This window comes from Oncorhynchus mykiss, chromosome 5, assembly GCF_057628025.1.
Source record: "Oncorhynchus mykiss isolate SJ-2025 chromosome 5, ASM5762802v1, whole genome shotgun sequence".
In the NCBI taxonomy this organism is placed as follows: domain Eukaryota; kingdom Metazoa; phylum Chordata; class Actinopteri; order Salmoniformes; family Salmonidae; genus Oncorhynchus; species Oncorhynchus mykiss.
The window spans coordinates 67843079-67861757 of NC_143026.1; the positions used below are offsets into that span (position 1 = coordinate 67843079).

General features: G+C 45.5%; 1 protein-coding gene across 8 annotated transcripts in view; it reads right to left on the reverse strand.

The window, feature by feature from the left end:
- Positions 1 to 14751, reverse strand: part of adamts10 (ADAM metallopeptidase with thrombospondin type 1 motif, 10) — a 53659-nt gene extending 38908 nt beyond the window's left edge. For 3 of the 8 annotated variants that reach the window (XR_016496252.1, XR_016496251.1, XM_090235638.1), the window contains exons 1-6: positions 14502 to 14744; positions 9222 to 9580; positions 5651 to 6021; positions 4351 to 4501; positions 3916 to 4118; positions 3452 to 3535 (exon numbers count right to left, since the gene is read on the reverse strand). Coding sequence is in view for 5 of the 8 variants with exons in the window: in XM_090235638.1 (XP_090091764.1) it covers positions 3452 to 3535; positions 3916 to 4118; positions 4351 to 4501; positions 5651 to 6021; positions 9222 to 9327 (915 nt within the window). In the remaining 3 variants the exon portion in view is untranslated. Of the gene's footprint in view, positions 1 to 3451; positions 3541 to 3915; positions 4119 to 4350; positions 4502 to 5650; positions 6022 to 9221; positions 9581 to 14501 lie in introns of all 8 variants that reach the window. The other 5 variants (XR_016496253.1, XM_090235637.1, XM_090235636.1 and 2 more) reach the window with 3 other exon arrangements.
- Between the last annotated feature and the right edge of the window lie 3928 nt (positions 14752 to 18679).

The following is an 18679-nucleotide window of genomic DNA, read 5'->3' on the forward strand; positions in this document are numbered from 1 at the left end:
GCTATCTGAGTAATAAAATGCAATCTTACAGTGTTAGGCTTTCAAAAGGCACTTTAGACAAGCAGATTGTAATTTTGGTGTGCATAGAAAGGAGTCAGGAGTTCATTCAGGTGCGTGTTCCACCTCAAACTTTCTTCACAATAGGACAAAACAAACTTTTATACAACGGCTGGGTCTAATGCTGAATGCTGATTGGTTAAATGCGCATTCCAGCCGGTGTCTATTCCACAAGTTACCACCACTATGACATTAAAATGCCTATTTACTCTGTTCCATCTGACTGCGCAATCCACTGTCTCATCAGCCCAGCCAGGCACTTTATAAACTTGATCTCCACTATAAAAAGCATCTAGACATTATCTCACATGTCTTTTAGAGTAACATTTAGTTTTCAACAACGGAGATTTGTAAAAACCTTGCAGTCTGTCTCTCCGACATTCGCAACATTGTTTCAATATTTAAATTCGATCTCCTCTCCCGTAGTAATGAACATGTAGGGGTCAGGGTTCGGGAAGAGACAGATAGGCAGGCAGCGTTTCTCAGCCAGTTGAAATCCTGAATCAGCTGGCATCATTTTTATTGGTTATATACAAAGAAATGTCAATTGAGAAAATGTACAATGAAACAAAGTGCAGCTAGTTTGCAGTCTTCCCAGCTTCAGTTTGAAAAGATGTTGTTAGATGTGTTGTTGGCTAGCTCCTCTGAACAACAGTATGACGAGAGAACACATTTTCTTTGCCAGGCGAAATCGTGCCTCATTACCTCATTGTTATGGATGTGTCAGCTTAAACAAATGCAGCTACTGTGGCAATGGAACGGTTTGCCAGCCCTCGACCTTGTCTCGGGGCTAACAACACCCGTACCAGCAGTTCCAAAAGAATATTTACTAAATAAACTAAAGTAAAAATATATATAAAATACATCTCTGTGAAGCGGAGAAATTGAGCTCTGATGTCATGTGTAGCATGTACAGCCATTGTCTTCCAATTAAGGCGCTAATCAATGACTAAATCTATCAATTTCAACCTGGGCATATACAGGATGACAGGGGCTGTCAACCGGAGCATATACGAGATGACAAGGGCTGTCAACCTGAGCATATACGGGATGACAGGGGCTGTCAACCTGAGCATATACGGGATGACAAGGGCTGTCAACCTGAGCATATACGGGATGACGTGGGCTGTCAACCGGAGCATAAACGGGATGACAAGGGCTGTCAACCTGAGCATATACGGGATGACGTGGGCTGTCAACCGGAGCATATACGGGATGACAAGGGCTGTCAACCTGAGCATATACGGGATGACAGGGTCTGTCAACCTGAGCATATACAGGATGACAGGGGCTGTCAACCGGAGCATATACAGGATGACAGGGGCTGTCAACCGGAGCATATACGGGATGACAAGGGCTGTCAACCTGAGCATATACGGGATGACAAGGGCTGTCAACCTGAGCATATACGGGATGACGTGGGCTGTCAACCGGAGCATATACGGGATGACAAGGGCTGTCAACCTGAGCATATACGGGATGACGTGGGCTGTCAACCGGAGCATATACGGGATGACAAGGGCTGTCAACCTGAGCATATACGGGATGACAGGGTCTGTCAACCTGAGCATATACAGGATGACAGGGGCTGTCAACCGGAGCATATACAGGATGACAGGGGCTGTCAACCGGAGCATATACGGGATGACAAGGGCTGTCAACCTGAGCATATACGGGATGACAGGGGCTGTCAACCTGAGCATATACGGGATGACAAGGACTGTCAACCGGAGCATATACGGGATGACAGGGGCTGTCAACCTGAGCATATACAGGATGACAGGGGCTGTCAACCTGAGCATATACGGGATGACAAGGGCTGTCAACCTGAGCATATACAGGATGACAGGGGCTGTCAACCGGAGCATATACGGGATGACAAGGGCTGTCAACCTGAGCATATACGGGATGACAAGGGCTGTCAACCTGAGCATATACAGGATGACAGGGGCTGTCAACCTGAGCATATACGGGATGACAAGGGCTGTCAACCTGAGCATATACAGGATGACAGGGGCTGTCAACCTGAGCATATACGGGATGACAGGGTCTGTCAACCTGAGCATATACGGGATGACGTGGGCTGTCAACCGGAGCATATACGGGATGACAGGGGGTGTCAACCTGAGCATATACGGGATGACAGGGGCTGTCAACCTGAGCATATACGGGATGACAGGTCCTGTCAACCTGAGCATATACGGGATGACGTGGGCTGTCAACCGGAGCATATACGGGATGACAGGGACTGTCAATCGGAGCATATACGGGATGACAGGGGCTGTCAACCTGAGCATATACGGGATGACAGGTGCTGTAAACCGGAGCAAATACGGGATGACAGGGTCTGTCAACCTGAGCATATACGGGATGACAGGGTCTGTCAACCTGAGCATATACGGGATGACAGGGACTGTCAACCTGAGCATATACGGGATGACAGAGCTGTCAACCTGAGCATATACGGGATGACAGGGTCTGTCAACCTGAGCATATACGGGATGACGTGGGCTGTCAACCGGAGCATATACGGGATGACAGGGGCTGTCAACCTGAACATATACGGGATGACAGGTGCTGTCAACCGGAGCATATACGGGATGACAGGGGCTGTCAACCTGAACATATACGGGATGACAGGTGCTGTCAACCGGAGCATATACGGGATGACAGGTGCTGTCAACCTGAACATATACGGGATGACAGGTGCTGTCAACCTGAACATATACGGGATGACAGGGGCTGTCAACCTGAGCATATACGGGATGACAGAGAAGGTGAGTTGGAAAGGTTATTAGACTGCCACAGTACCTTCACTGCAAACGCACTAGTAATACCCTTTCTAATGCCCTTTGAAGCTTATAATGTTCACATTAGGCCAGAGAGTGTAACCCTGTCCTGACCGCATGCCGTTAGCAGCACAGTGCCGTGGCCTGGCTGACCTGCTGGACTGGACAGGGATCAAGAACATGACGTGACATTCATGTCAACCACCAGGCAGCAGGTGGACAGAACACTAGACCACAGTGACGCCCGCCTGCACCGGCTTCATATTTAGCTTTTTATTTGCACTTTTCTAGGGCACTAATGTACGTCATAGCAACAGCCCGAGAGGTCACCAGCAACAACAAGTGCAGTCATGGCTGGGCCGCCTGGCAGGTCACTCTCTCTCCACCACCGCAAATGGCTCCACTTACAAGACATTTTCTGCTGGGAGCAGGGGAGGAAGGACACTTAAGCCAATAATTTGACACAAACAAGGAGCTCATAGATGCTGGCCTAGACAACAGGCTGGACTGAACTAGGAGTGAGATGCAGAGGGGAGGCAGGGTGGATGGATGCAGACCCCATTGAAAGGCAGAGGTTTCTCCGGGATGGGTCTAGAAGAGAATACCTGGTCCTCCATGAGCAGGATGAGACGGGTCACCACGATGTTCACTGCGTTCCCCAGGCTAGAATCCTGGAACAGTTTGGCAACCTGACCTCCAGGGAAACAAGAAAAGACCAGTCTTAAAAAGAGCTGACATCATTCATCACTACCACTTACAACCTAGAAACTTTAATTTCTTCTGTTTGGGATTTTGTGACAGGATGGATGCATCCTGGTGTGGAACAGTAAAATAAGGCCAACCATTTATGAGTGTGTGCTTAGCCATCTGATGGACAGGGTGTGAAGTGATACCCTGTGAAGCAATACTACTACACATTATGACCTCGACTACACTATCTGTAGAACCATTCAATAAAGTAACAACAATCCTAGACTCAATCCTAAACACAGACAAAGTGGACAGGACAAGTATTTTCCAGGTTTTCCACCCTGCCAGTTGTAGTGATCTGGCTCGATGTGAAACTTACAATATTCATGACAGCCAGGATGTACTGCTCGATGTCCCGGCGGCCGTGGTACCCCACCATCATCTTGTCGGCCACCACCAGTGTTTCTACGTAGCGCTCTCTGCTCACAGACCTCTTCAGAGGCAGCTGGCCTCGGCCGATGGGGTTGGGAGGTGTCTTCAGAGTCCTCTGCCACCAGGCCATACCTTTCCCTGGCTTCTCATCTGAAGAACAGTCATAAAGAGGGGTTAATGACATTGAGAGAAGAGAGGATACACCACCTGAGAAGAGTGACATTAATGTGCATGTATTAAAACCAGGTTATTATGTCCTGTAAACTGAGACTGCTGTACAGCCGATATCATAAACGACTGTTTGCTGATCTAATCGGTAACCCGTGAAACATGAGAGTTTGAAGGGGCATGTTGTACCCAGGACCCAGACAGCTCTACCTACCGATGACCCCACAGGATTGGTCCATGTACTGGTGGCGAAGAGATGACCTCTTGTAGACCACATGGGGGCGGCTCTCCCCCCTCGTGAGGTTTTCGGGCGGGGTCAGAGGCTCGATGATATACTCCTCACCCCCTGCCACGATCACCCCCTGCTGGAAAAGTCAGGGAAGCAGAGGTGAGCCAGGGGCCCTCTGAAGGCTGGTGGTGACAGGACAAAAATTGACATCTCTGGTAACTGTCAGGCCTATTACAGTAGCACACTGGAGGTCTCTGTCTGTCTACAGCCAGTCTCTAACATCTCACCTCCCCTCAATGGATACAGTACAGTACTTAACTATCCCTGGCCTGGGATGATAATCATATCAGTTTCTCATCAACCTGGGCCTAAACAAGCACAGGCCCTCACCTCTCCCAGACATGTCTGTAGGTCAGATACATAGGGAGAATGATCCTATCTGAGTCTTTCCACAGAGAGGAGACAGGGAGACACTTCCCCTGATTAGATATCTTGGCTGCAGCCTCTGAGGTCACAGTGAGTGTTTCCCCCCTGGCCCTCTCTAGTCGCTACAATAGCAGCACACTTTCACAGTGCACCTAATCCTGTAATGTGTTTAGTGATGCTCTCGTGGACACACAGCGGATTCCCTGCTGAATTAAGTTATGCTAGTCTGACCACAAGTAATTACGCGTAGGGCTTATTAACACTTTGTGAGCAGATTTAATCATTGGTTGCATTTAGCCCTGTTATTATGGGCCCAATTAGTTATTAGCTGTAAAGGGATCACAAGAATAGATTGATAAGAAGAATGCTTTCATGTGTCAAAAGGCAGATTGGAATTGTGTCATTTGACTGATTTTATTATTTCAAAAGGGTCTGCTGTGGGCGGAGGTGCTAGCTGGCTACTGGATGGTCTGGACGTCCAGCTGTGAACATGCCTTAGTGACATTATGAGTTGTGACCAGCAGGGGAAGTCTGGTGATAACAATGGGCTTTGGTAATCCCTTGTTTACACAAGTGCATTACTGCTCCAGAATAGCATGTGGTCCAGACAGGTGCCCTGGTCTAGTCCAGGATCCAGGGTCAGAGCTATCCTAGTACACAGAATCATAATGTTACACTCAGAGGGAGAGGATTCCTCTGGAGCTCCATTAGCCCTGGGTCCCCTGAGGCCAAGGACAGCAGAACATGACAACAGAGCAACAAGACAACAGGCCAATTAGTACAACAGGCCAATAGGACAATAGGCCAATAGGACAACAGGCCAGTGGTGCTAGCAGTACTAGATGGGTCAGGTTCTTACCAGGCCATTACAGTTGCTGAGAGCCACCTTGCTAGAGTGGGGCTGATCCTGCAGATGGCCTACATAGAGACACTGAAGGGCGTAAGGGTGGCTCCAGGCCAGACGCCCCCTCCTCCAGTACTCTACACGGAACTGACGGGACAGCAGGCCCCCCTGGAGGGTCAGGTTGAGGAGAAAGTTGGTTGTGGGGGTAGAGAGCTGGTAGTACAGCTGGGACAGGTCCTGTTGCTGGTCCTCAGCACTGCGGCGGCTCCGCCGGTGGTGGTTGGGGCTGTCTGCACCCCCATCCCCTGTGTCCAGGGTCTCGCCCTGCGGCCCCACGCGAACCGGGATGGCAATCTCATACTGGCCCAGGCTAGACAGGAACGTAGCTGTAGAGAGACAGAGAGAGGAGACAGAGCACAAACACTCAGTCAATGATATTTCAAATAAACTTTGGTAGAATATACAGTATGTGCATTATCATCACGGCTTAAAGCTTATGAGGACAGGCCTCAGTCAGTAGTGACTAGTGGGATTCTTGAGGACTTCTCAGTCCACGCTATTCCTCCCAAGGCTGTCTCCATAGCAACCCTGAAATCCTATACTTCCTATCTCTGGCTGCGGGCCCGGAGATTTATTGTCCAAACACGGTGCTCCAAACACTGCACTAACAGGGGAAAGGTCAACAGAAATTAGCCCAGTTTTCATCAAGGCCTTTTGCCTTGTTTTGTGGAAAAACAGCCCTCCCCACTGAGAGTAAACAGGCAGGGATTAGTGTCTGTACCGTGAGTCCGGACCCAGGCTCTCTGTTTATGTGGCCAGGCCAGCTTAAATAAACAGCAAGCACCATTAGAGGCCCCCTCCAAACCCCTCCTACCCCATTTCACATCCTTCAGCACATTCTGCAACAGTCAGTTATATGAGCTTTGAATTCCTCTACAACAACATTTCAGACAATTGCCCCACATAAAAAGTGGTATTTTCATGGTATTTTCACAGGGTCAAAAGTATCTGGCCCAGGAAAGCCTCCTGGAGGACTGGAGGGGACTCGGAGGGCAGCGGTCAGATAAAGTAGACCAGTCAAATATTTGGAAGGACTTAATGAGGCATATTTTCAAAAGTGTACTGTACCCCTACTCTCCTCTCCTCTATTGTTCTACAGCTATACAGCTGCTCCTCGTGCCCTCCCTGCTCTGTGCAATAGCTCTCTCTCTGCAGCGCAGCAGTAATCTGTCCAGCAACCTGATAAACCTGTCTAATTAATGAGTGAGGCAGCTAGTGGCCTGACTGGGCTTCACCACTGCTTCCATAAGGCTACCATTCTGCTGCCAGCCCCCTCCCAACGCACTGTGCCCACATGTACAGGGTACTTCAAAGGGGAAATATGGCTGGTACAATGGAAAATAGGGGAGCGAAGTTGGCTAACTACAGTATAAGTGTACAGTAGGTCCTAGTCTGGTCTGAAGGGTCGCGTGGCGTCTGATCCTCTCCCAGGTCCCCTACAACTGATGGAAAGCTGCTCCCAGCTCTCTAGCACCACAGGACGAACCACTTCTCTAATTCTTTTGATCTATTATCTAATCACTAGGATGTTGAGGAAACTATTATTCCTCACCAATAAACCCAACCGGTAACAGAGAGAGGCCCATAAAATAATAGAGGTCTGCAGAGTGTTCACCTTTTGTAAAATAAACTGTCATAAAGCACTACCCAGGGTTCAGTTTATTTTAGCTTTCAGAAGAAAATAACCTTAATTAGCCTTTTTTTTAAAAGAGAAGGAAATGAGAACAGTGGCCTTTTTACTGTAGCGTTCCCAGAGAGGAGCTTCTCTCTCTCATCCATGCCTGGCTGAAAAAGTCAATCTCTGCCTCCGTTACCATAGGGCCCTGTCAGCAGTTCCTCTGCTCATAACGCTGCTCTCAGCTCTGCCTGCCTGTCTTGCTCTCTCCCTGTCTCCCTGTCTGTCTGTCTCCCTTCCTGTCTCTCACCCTGTCTCGCTCCCTGTCGGCCTGTCTGTCTGTCTCCCTTCCTGTCTCCCTCCATGTCTTTCTCCCTGTCTCCCTGTCGGCCTGTCTGTCTGTCTCCCTCCATGTCTCTCTCCCTGTCTCCCTCTCTATCGCCATGTCTGTCTCCGTGTCTGTCTCCCAGTCTGTCTCCCACTATGTCTACCTTACTGTCTGTCTGTCTGTCTGTCTGTCTGTCTGTCTGTCTGTCTGTCTGTCTGTCTGTCTGTCTGTCTGTCTGTCTGTCTGTCTGTCTGTCTGTCTGTCTGTCTGTCTGTCTGTCTGTCTGTCTGTCTGTCTGTCTGTCTCCCACTATGTCTACCTTACTGTCTGTCTGTCTGCATGTCTGTCTGTCTGTCTATATGCCTGTCGGTCATGCCTCTGCCTGGGACAGTTGACTGGCTGAGTTATGAGGCCACGTTGCGGAGCCTCAGTCTCAGTCTGAGAGAAAGGTTATATATACACTCCATGCAATGGTTTAATAACACTAAACTAAATGACTTAATGCCACTACCACGATGGCTTACCTCATTATTCGCTTATTTCAAAGAAATAGGGAAATAAAAAGTTTTCCGAAAAAGCCCAACTCTCCAACTACGCCATGTCTACATATTTGTCCTCTCCTTCTTTTAAATAAACACAAAGCATAGCCAAATAAACTCTGCAGCTTGTCATGAAGTGCAGCAGCAAATATAGACAGATAGCCCCCCATTTTCAAATGTTCTGTTTTTGTTGAAAGGTTTTAATCTAGAATGACTGAAAGGGGTGACCATTCTCAGTTAGATAACAACTGACGCTTGACCAGAAGTCAATATCCATTGTAGGAGACTAGCATGTAGGAATCTAACAGTGGTGCTGAAATGTATAACACCAGACGTACTGTACTAAACAGCCTGCCCTGCATGAATTTCACAGCCTTAACAAATTAAGCATTGACCTACTTGTTGCATTTTCTAGTGAATACTTGTGACAAAAGATAACTCATAAAAATGATTACCGTCCATCATCAACGGAGCTGGTTTCAGTTTTGGGTTAGAAAGGTGTTCTTCTAGAGCGTGTTTAAACAGAGGAGATGAATGAATGGTCCTGTGGTGGTTTTCAAGGAAGCAGTGTAGCAAACTATTGGAAACAGATGACTTGCAGGGTGCAGAGGTTAAGCATAAGAAATGCACAATCAGTGCCTTGTTCTGTAATGGACACTCTGGGTATTTATGTCCGAGCCTAAAGGGGATTGGTCTAGCTGAGGAGAGGTGAGGGGGGCGCGTGGCTCTGCGTCTCTGGAGTTGATTTGTGAGAGCAGGGTTCAAGTTCAGCAGGGCTACTGCCCTGGAGAGTTGCTCAGCTCAGAGGAGGCCCTCAACACTGTATGGAAGAGTTCAATGAACAGGTCCGTTACCTCTGTTCAACTGTCTAAGTGACTGGAAATGTTGAACCACTTTCACAGTCCAGAAGAGGGGATAATACCAATTCCCCAATGAATATGACAGTAATAATAACATAATCATAGTGTGTATTCATGACAAACATTGACACAGTTAAACATTTCCATGTATGTCAAACAAAAGAGAAGAAAGTAGTCGGCTCACCGTGTGACTGGGTGAACTTTTCAGCAGTCTGACTTTCTGCGACCTCGGTGGCAACCATGACGATGATGACAACAATGCAGGCCAAGATCCTCCATACCGTTTCCATGGTTACTACAGCAAGCTTCAGTGCAGTCCCCAGGCCTCTGTCCCAACATGTCTTCTGCCCTCTGATGCCCCTCGTTCACCAGTGGGACGCAGCGAACTCACGGGCCATAGCAGCAGGATAGACCTCTAGAGACTGGACTGGAGCACTCTGGACACACAGCCTCTCTGCTTCTCTCTCTGGTAGGACCAAAGTCAAAGGAAGATGGAGAGACTGCCTCCGAGTATAGCGGAGTCTATAATGTACTGTGGCCTCCCTGTGGAAGAGAAACAGGTTAGTGTGAGGGGAGATTGGGGGAGGGAGAGAGAGAGCATGAGATCTCCCTGACCCAAATGGTCCCCATCTGACAACACAAACATATCTAGTCTGTAGTCAGTGACTCACGAACAGCCACCTCCCGCTGCGTCTTCAGTTGATCAATCACTCCAGGAAAACACTGGCTGACAATCAAGGGACCAGGGTAAGCAAGTCTCGACCTGGGTGCCCTGTGTCTCTTTTAGTCTTCTGCTCACAGGAAAGAGAAAGGAAGGCATTGATCTTTTAAAACGCTGTGCTTAGGCTGAGAGGAGCTGGAAGTGGGTGTTATGTCAGTGGCTGTGGGGGAAAATTACCCAATTTGAGACAAGCAGTGGGTTACTTCCACACTCACTGTTGGCCTCATGTGACCTGGCCACATCACAGGGAAGAGGCAGTCACACACAGCGAGAATAGGCCATTAGCCATAGATCAGGCTTTTTGGGGAGATTAAAAATAGCCTTTAAAAAAGCAACATTGGTTCTTATTACATCACAACACTAAAGATGTCCCATCCCCCATCACACGTTGAAGTGTACAGAGGAGTTAAAAGCCTGGATGATGAGTCCTATTTACAGTAACATTGTGACATTTGTTCCTAAGCCTTTTTGGCAATGTCATTGAGAGGCCCAAACTTAATCTTTGATAACCTTCCCTCAAGCTACACTGCCTACCCTGCTCCCTGCCTCTATCATTCTTTCAGTGTGTCTGGGTAGAGAACAGAGAAGAAGCCACACTGGCCCAGATGGCTGGCGATAAACCAACTGCAGGCAAAGGTAACCGGAAGCAGATGGGAAACGGTTTGGCGACGAAAGTGAGGAAACAAGTAGCCTCCTGACAAAACAAATATGAAAAAGGGAGTGCAAAGCTCAAGGGGCTGTAAGAGAGACAGAGAGAGAGAGATGGGATAGCCATTCTTAAATACTACGTGTGCGTGGAGAGAAGGAGAGAGAGAGAGAGAGAGAGAGAGATGGGATAGCCATTCTTAAATACTACGTGCGTGTGGAGAGAAGGAGAGAGCGAGAGAGAGATGGGATAGCCATTCTTAAATACTACGTGTGTGTGGAGAGAAGGAGAGAGCGAGAGAGAGATGGGATAGCCATTCTTAAATACTACGTGTGTGTGGAGAGAAGGAGAGAGCGAGAGAGAGATGGGATAGCCATTCTTAAATACTACGTGTGTGTGGAGAGAAGGAGAGAGAGAGAGAGAGAGAGAGAGAGAGAGAGAGAGAGAGAGAGGGAGAGAAGCAGAAATAAACAAGAATCTTTGCACCTTCTGAAAAAAATGTAAGCTTTCTCAGTGCCTGGATTAAGGTTCACCTCTCTGACTGCTTTCTGAGTTCTGTAGATCACTGCACATATCCAGCTCCAGAGACAGCCTGGCCTGAAGCTTTGCCATGTTGTGTACACCATATATTATATTCATTCATCTAGCTAATGAACAATGATTCATTTGTTCAAGCACAAGTAAGACACAACTGACCCGGCCCATTTGAAAATGAGCAGCTGAAGCTTTTCACACTTATAGTCTGCTCATAATCAGACAATGCTGACTACCATACAATCTACAGACGTAGCTGACATAGTGGGATAGAAGGACGCTTAATGTGCCTCTGGTTTCCCTGCAGTGTAGTGGTTCACAGTACAGTACCGTACAGAATGGGGTCCTAAAACAGTGAGGCGGCTTTGTGTTCCCACTTCCCTTAAATGTGGAGCAACTGTAAGCCCCTCTCCTCTCCATCTCCACAGCCCTCACACTTTTTGCCCTTTCCGCCCCCTTCCTCAAGGCTTTTTTCAGTCATTTCCTGCTTGGCCAAACTCTCCTATATTTTCATTACTTCTTGTTGGAGTCTCATTTTATTGTGGGGTTATTAGACTTGCAGCAAGATATCAAATGTTTTCATTAAAACTCTTCTTCATCTTGTTTACTTAAACAAAGCCCACATAATCAGCCCTCCTATCATTGCCTTTGTGTCTTTAAACAAAGCTGCTTAAAAGCTTTACTGACTGTCTTCAAGTTCTCTCTACACTCACTAAATCATTGTACACTCACTAAATCATTGTACATTCACTAAATCATTGTACACTCACTAAATCATTGTACACTCACTAAATCATTGTACACTCACTAAATCATTGTACATTCACTAAATCATTGTACACTCACTAAATCATTGCTCAATTAAGAAACATGACAAAAATCAGGTAATTTGTGAATTTGTACTATCTCTTGAAAGGGATTTTGTCATTTGTCTTTGTGGGTCTGTTTTGTAGCAGTTTTCCTTTGGGAAAAAAACTCAATGTGTTTGTCATTCGGCCAATACAACCATAATCCTGTAAGTACTGTTGGCATTTTATAATATACATGTAATATATTCAACTTAGCAGACGTTTTTATCATTTCCTTAGATGAGTACCTCTGATCATTTTGAATGCCTAATTGTGGCAATGGCGAGTTCAGAAATTGGAATGGGCTGTATACAGCTCAATTACAATGGGTCAGAGTGCTTTTTAAAAGCAAGACAAGGAGGTATTTGTGGACAACAGTAGAAGAGACATTAGACAGGGAGTTGTAAATTGCAATTTCAGGGTGGGCCAAAGTCATAATGTAGTCTGGACCATAAGCTTTTCAACATATCTACTGGATTGGAGAAGGCAGTGAAGAGTATGTTTTTGCAGACTATGTATAGTGACCCTGCCAGGAACTGTACAGACAGGCAGAATAGACCACACTAATCAAACCCATATGACTTGCTCAATGTAAAGGCTCTCTCTAGGAAATGCTGCTCCCCTGCTCAGCTCCTAACACCACCCTCTGTGTGCTCCTCTGAAGAAACCACTATGATTGTCTACTCTTCCTGTCACTCCTCTCTGATATTAGACTTACTCTTTCGATGTCTCATTTGTCATTCCTATTCGAGTAGGGGAGTGTGGCATCTTTATTGTACTGTAAACACGTCAACACTAAGTGAAAGATGGGAGCTCATGCAGCACATGGCCTAGATACTTGTTTCACCCTGACAGCAGTCACTACCTCAGAAGTGGTGTAGAAAAGCAAGCTCAATTGACATGACTCCCCCATGTTAAGCCTTGCACAAGAAACAACAGATGAGGTGATACAAATAATATGGAGAATAAAGGGAGGGATCTCAGTCTAAAACACTGTCCTGAAAAAAAAAAAAAAAAGTGGGAACATAAACAACTTGGCTTGTCAGACAGCCAAGGATGCGCACTCTGAAAATGAGCTTAAGTCGAAGACAATATTTTGTGAGAGCTGGCTTGGACTCGCTGAGTCAGCCAACAACTCTTAAGAGTGTACAAAAGAACATAGGCAGTTTAAGTCTTGAGTTTCACATTTCTCATACTACACACACCCAGAAGACAACAACAGACCACAGATTTGTCCATTTGCCTCAGCCAGTTGAGAGACCTAGGAACCTCACATGCTGATTAAACACTGCCCAGCCCTACCATGGTGAAAATATTGGATATGAAGGGAATTCACAATATGAACAAAACATCAATCATTTTAGTGACAGATTCTTACCATAAGTTTTTTTAATTAACCCAGCAATAGCAACATTTGAGTTTTGTTACAAAAGAGATCACTAGCCTAATCAGCAACAGGTCACTTCTGGGTCAGTGTCATAAATCTGTTTATTGCTTGAGGAAGAGGAAGTGGTGGGCACTGATCTGCAAGGGAAAAGTACAGTATGGACTACTGTACCAGATATACAGGAAACACCAACATTAAGTGTCTTAATAGGGCAATGGGCCACAAACCAGAACAGCTTCAATGCACCTTGGCATAGATTCTACAAGTGTCTGGAACTCTACTGGAGGGATGCGTCATTCTTCCATGAGAAATTCCATCATTGGTGTTTTGTTGATGGTGGTGGAAAACGCTGTCTCAGTCACTGATCCAGAATCTCCTATAAGTGTTAAATTGGGTTGAGGTCCAGTGACTGAGATGGCCGTGGGCATATGGTTGACATTGTTTTCATGCTCATCAAACCATTCAGTGACCACTCGTGCCCTGTGAGAGCATAGTCATGGTAGCCAAAATAATGGCCTGCCCAGCATTTTTATACATGACCCTAAGCATGATGTTAATTGCTTAATTAACTCAGGAATATGTTACATCACTGTGTTCTCCGTGCAATGCAACTCCTTCAAGGTACTTTTTAGTAAAAATATTTGTTTGATGTGTGTGTGTGAGAGAGAGAGAGAGAGAGAGAGAGAGAGAGAGAGAGAGAGAGAGAGAGAGAGAGAGAGAGAGGGAGAGAGAGAGATCACCCAATCACACAAATATTATTCAAACACTGAGAGTGCAGTGGTCCTGAAGACTCCCCTTCTGCCTATTCATTGCCCAACTTTTGCTGGAGCAATGCTTTCTCCCCACCCGGCAGAAACCCTCAGAACTATGTGGATTAACTGCTGCTGCTGCTGCCTGGAATCAACCAAGCAAGATCCCTCATCGCCCACATGGGTTCAGCTTTATAAATAAATAACGGTCCTCACTTCACTTAACTGAATCTAACAAATGGGGGAAAATGTCTGGATCCTTGACAGTTTCTTCATTATAACCTCAATGCAATTAAACAAGGAAATATCCCCCAATAATATTGTTAATTCAAAAGATTTTACTTTACTGAGAAATCAACACCATGACAAAATGCCACGTTCTGACTACCTGATAATTCCATGCAAATGTTCGAGTTGTGCAAAATTACTTTAAATAGCTGGAAAATCGATATGTAAGACTTCGAATGAAGTCGTCAACCATTTTTACGGAATCGACTGTAATCTCATAACATAGACAAAAGTGAACACTAGGTTTATGAAATGTGAGTTTAAAAGAAGTTTCAAATTAGGGTCCAGTACCTTTTCCTTCTCCCTGTCCAAGTTCACTATGGTCACCTTTCAGGGTTTCTGGTGTCTTTCTCTTGGTTTACTTCAAGACGTGTCAGTTCCCTTGAAAAGTTATGTCTGTATTGAGCGGATGATCGTACAGTGAGTGGACCTCTCTTGCTCCCAGGGTCTCACTGCCACAGATACGCGCTGGATGCCTGCGCGCTCGCTCTCACTGTACTAAACCAGGAAGTAAAAATGGTAATGGCCGCGTCTGTACACTACGCACAGAGGAGCTACACCAAAGATTTTTGCCGATACCGTGCTTCAGAAAACGAAGGGCCCCAAGAAGGGGATGTTTTAAAACACAACTGTAACCAAAATTCTGCAATAACATATGCATACATTAATTTTATTCTTCATGGTCGACTTATTTTATAATATACTAGTTCAATTAAAACATTTAGGCTACATGCTTTCTTTGAAAGAAATGCGACTTCCCTAATAGTAATAGCCTAATAACGCAGTTTACAGCTGTCTCTTAGATTGGACTCTAATCAAAATAAACGTTCTATAACAGTGACCATGTTATTTTTTGGGGATGCCCAATTGATTCGGAGTTTGGAAATGAAAAAGTTTGTAAAACCTAAATAGTATTTCAAATATGCATAGCTAGCATACTGTTGAAGTCAGAAGTTTACATACACCTTAGCCAAATATATTTAAACTCAGTTTTATCACAATTCCTGACATGTAATCCTAGTAAAAATTCCCTGTCTTAGGTCAGCTGGGATCACCACTTTATTTTAAGAATGTGAAATGTCAGAATAATAGTAGAGAGAATGATTTATTTGAGCTTTTATTTATTTCATTCCCAGTGGGACAGAGGTTTACATACACTCAATTAGTATTTGGTAGCATTGCCTTTAAATTGTTTAACTTGGGTCAAACGTTTTGGGTAGCCTTCCACAAGCTACCCACAATAAGTTGGGTGAATTTTGCCCATTCCTCCTGACAGAGCTGGTGTAACTGAGTCAGGTTTGTAGGCCTCCTTGCTCACGCACGCTTTTTCAGTTCTGCCCACAAATGTTCTATGGGATTGAGGTCAGGGCTTTGTGATGGCCACTCCAATACCCTGACTTTGTTGTCCTTAAGCCATTTTGCCACAACTTTGGAAGTATGCTTGGGGTCATTGTCCATTTGGAAGACCCATTTGCGACCAAGCTTTAACTTCCTGACTGATGTCTAGAGATGTTGCTTCAATATATCCACATAATTTTCCTACTTCATGATGCCATCTATTTTGTGAAGTGCACCAGTCCCTCCTGCAGCAAAGCACCCCCACAACATGATGCTGCCACCCCCGTGCTTCACGGTTGGGATGGTGTTCTTCGGCTTGCAAGCCTCCCCTTTTTCCTCCTATCATAACGATGGTCATTATAGCCAAACAGTTCTATTTTTGTTTCATCCGACAAGAGGACATTTCTCCAAAAACTACGATCTTTGTCCCCATGTGCAGTTCAAAACGTAGTCTGGCTTTTTATGGCGGTTTTGGAACAGTGGCTTCTTCCTTACTGAGTGGCCTTTCCTGTTTATGTCAATATAGTTTACTGTGGATATAGATACTTTTGTACCTGTTTCCTCCAGCATCTTCACAAGGTCCTTTGCTGTTGTTCTGGGATTGATTTGCACTTTTCGCACCAAAGTACGTTCATCTCTAGGAGACAGAACGCGTCTCCTTCCTGAGCGGTATGACCGCTGCGTGGTCCCATGGTGTTTATACCTGCATAATATTGTTTGTACAGATGAACGTGGTACCTTCAGGCATTTGGAAATTGCTCCCAAAGATGAACCAGACTTGTGGAGGTCCACAATTTTCTGAGATTTCTCTTGATTTTCCCATGATGTCAAGCAAAGAGGCACTGAGTTTGAATGTAGGCCTTGAAATAGATCCACAGGTACACCTCCAATTGACTCAAATTATGTCAATTAGCCTATCAGAAGCTTCTAAAGCCATTACATCATTTTCTGGAATTTTCCAAGCTGTTTAAAGGCACAGTCAACTTAGTGTATGCAAACCTCTGACCCACTGGAATTGTGATAGTGAATTACAAGTGAAATAATCTGTCTGTAAACAATTGTTGGAAGAATTACTTGTGTCATGCACAAAGTAGATGTCCTAACCGACTTGCCAAAACTATAGTTTGTTAACAAGAAATTTGTGGAGTGGTTGAAAAACAAGTTTTAATGACTCCAACCTAAGTGTATGTAAACTTCCGACTTCAACTGTATGCGTCTGAAAGTGGGCTTTGTGAAATAGGTGGGTGTATGGAAATCTATAACAGCTAATTGGGCAGATTGGTTGCCACTCAAGACCGTTTTAGAAGTGGCTGCTTGCTGCTTCCTTGTAGCATTTTACCTAACCCTAACTAACCCTTTTCCTAACCTTAACTGCATTGTCCTAACCTGCTAGGTTAGTTCTCCTAACCTGCCATGTTAATTATCTTAACCGGCTATGCTAACCTGCTACGTTAGTCCTAACCTCATTTTGAATGCCCTGACTTCTGCAGAGGCCGTATCACTATAAATGCTGCACAGCCAATGCAGACAACGGATTGACCATGCAGCGCCTTTAAGATGTTAAGCAGTACTCCCTAAAAACACCCCACTTCGATACAGCTATGACTTTTCGTAGCAGGTTAAGCATATGGTTAGGGTTAGCGAAAATGTTCTCCTAACCTTCTAGGAAAAGACACTTGTATCGAAGTGGCCTGTTTTTAGGGAGTCCTGATGTTAAAGCAGCATGTCCTATTAATTTGAAAGATAAAAAATAAATAGGTATTTTAATCAGAGTATTAATTGATCATGACCTTACCCGATTAAGATAATCAGAGTAAGGCATTTACATTACTAATACCATACATGTAAACCCTGAATGTGGTTGAAACACACTGCCTAGGTTAGGCTGCCTAATGTTGGCCTGGTGGGGATATTCTTATTCTTCAGATTAGATGCTGTCTGGTGGTGATAGTTGCTGTAGGTGCTAATATGGCCTAATAGTAACAAATAAAATAACATTTTATTTTTCCCATGCTTCATAAACAACAGGTGTAGATTAACAGTGAAATGCTGATTTACGGGCCCTTCCCAGCAACACAGAGAGAAATAATAGAAAAGTAAAACACGTAATAATCTATACCTGGTGTACCAGCACAGAGTCGATATGCAGGGGTACGAGGTAATTGAGGTAGAAATGTACATATAACTATAAATAAAGTGATAATGAACAGTAGCATCAGCGTATGTGATGAGTCAAAAAGTTAGTCCAAAGAGGGTTAATGCAGATAGTCCGGGTAGCAATTTGGTTAACTATTTAACTAACTATTTAGCAGTCTTGTAAAGGGCCGTATGCATTACCCTTTGTAGCGCCTCGCGGTCAGATGCCAAGCAGTTATCATACCAAAGCCGGGACGCAGCAAGTCAAGAGGCTCTCAATAGTGCAGCTGTAGAACCTTTTGAGGATCTGAGGTCCATGACAAATCTTTTCAGCCTCCTGAGAGGGAAGAGGCATTGTCGTGCCCTGTTTATGACTGTGTTGGTTTGTTTGGACCATGATAGATTCATGTGGACACCGAGGAACCCGCTCCACTACAGCCCTGTTGATGTGAATGGGGACATGCTCGGCCCTCCGTTTCCTGTAATCCACTATCAGCTCCGATGTCTTGCTGATGTTGAAGGAGAGGTTGTTGTCCTGGCACCGTACTGCAAGGTCTCTGACCTCCTCCCTATAGGCTGTCTCATCGTCGTAGGTGATCAGGCTTACCACCGTTGTGTCGTCGGCACGCAGTCGTGGGTGAAGAGGGAGTACAGGAGGGGCTTAAGCATGCACCCCTGAGGGGCCCCTGTGTCGATGATCAGCGTGGTGGGTGGCCCATCAAGAAGTACAGGAACAAGTTGAAGAGGGAGGGAGGTGTTCAGTCCCAGGGTCCTTAGCTTAGTGATTAGCTAGCTTGGAGGGCACTATGGTGTTGAAAGCTGAGCTGTAGTAAATTAGCAGCATTCTCACATAAGTGTTTGTCTTGTCCAGGTGGGAAAGGGCCATGAGGGGTACAATAGAACTTGCGTCATCTTTGGATCTGTTAGGGAGGTATGTGAATTGGAGTGGGCTGTCTCATTGGTACTGTAGTAAGATGGCACCGACAGATTTGGCA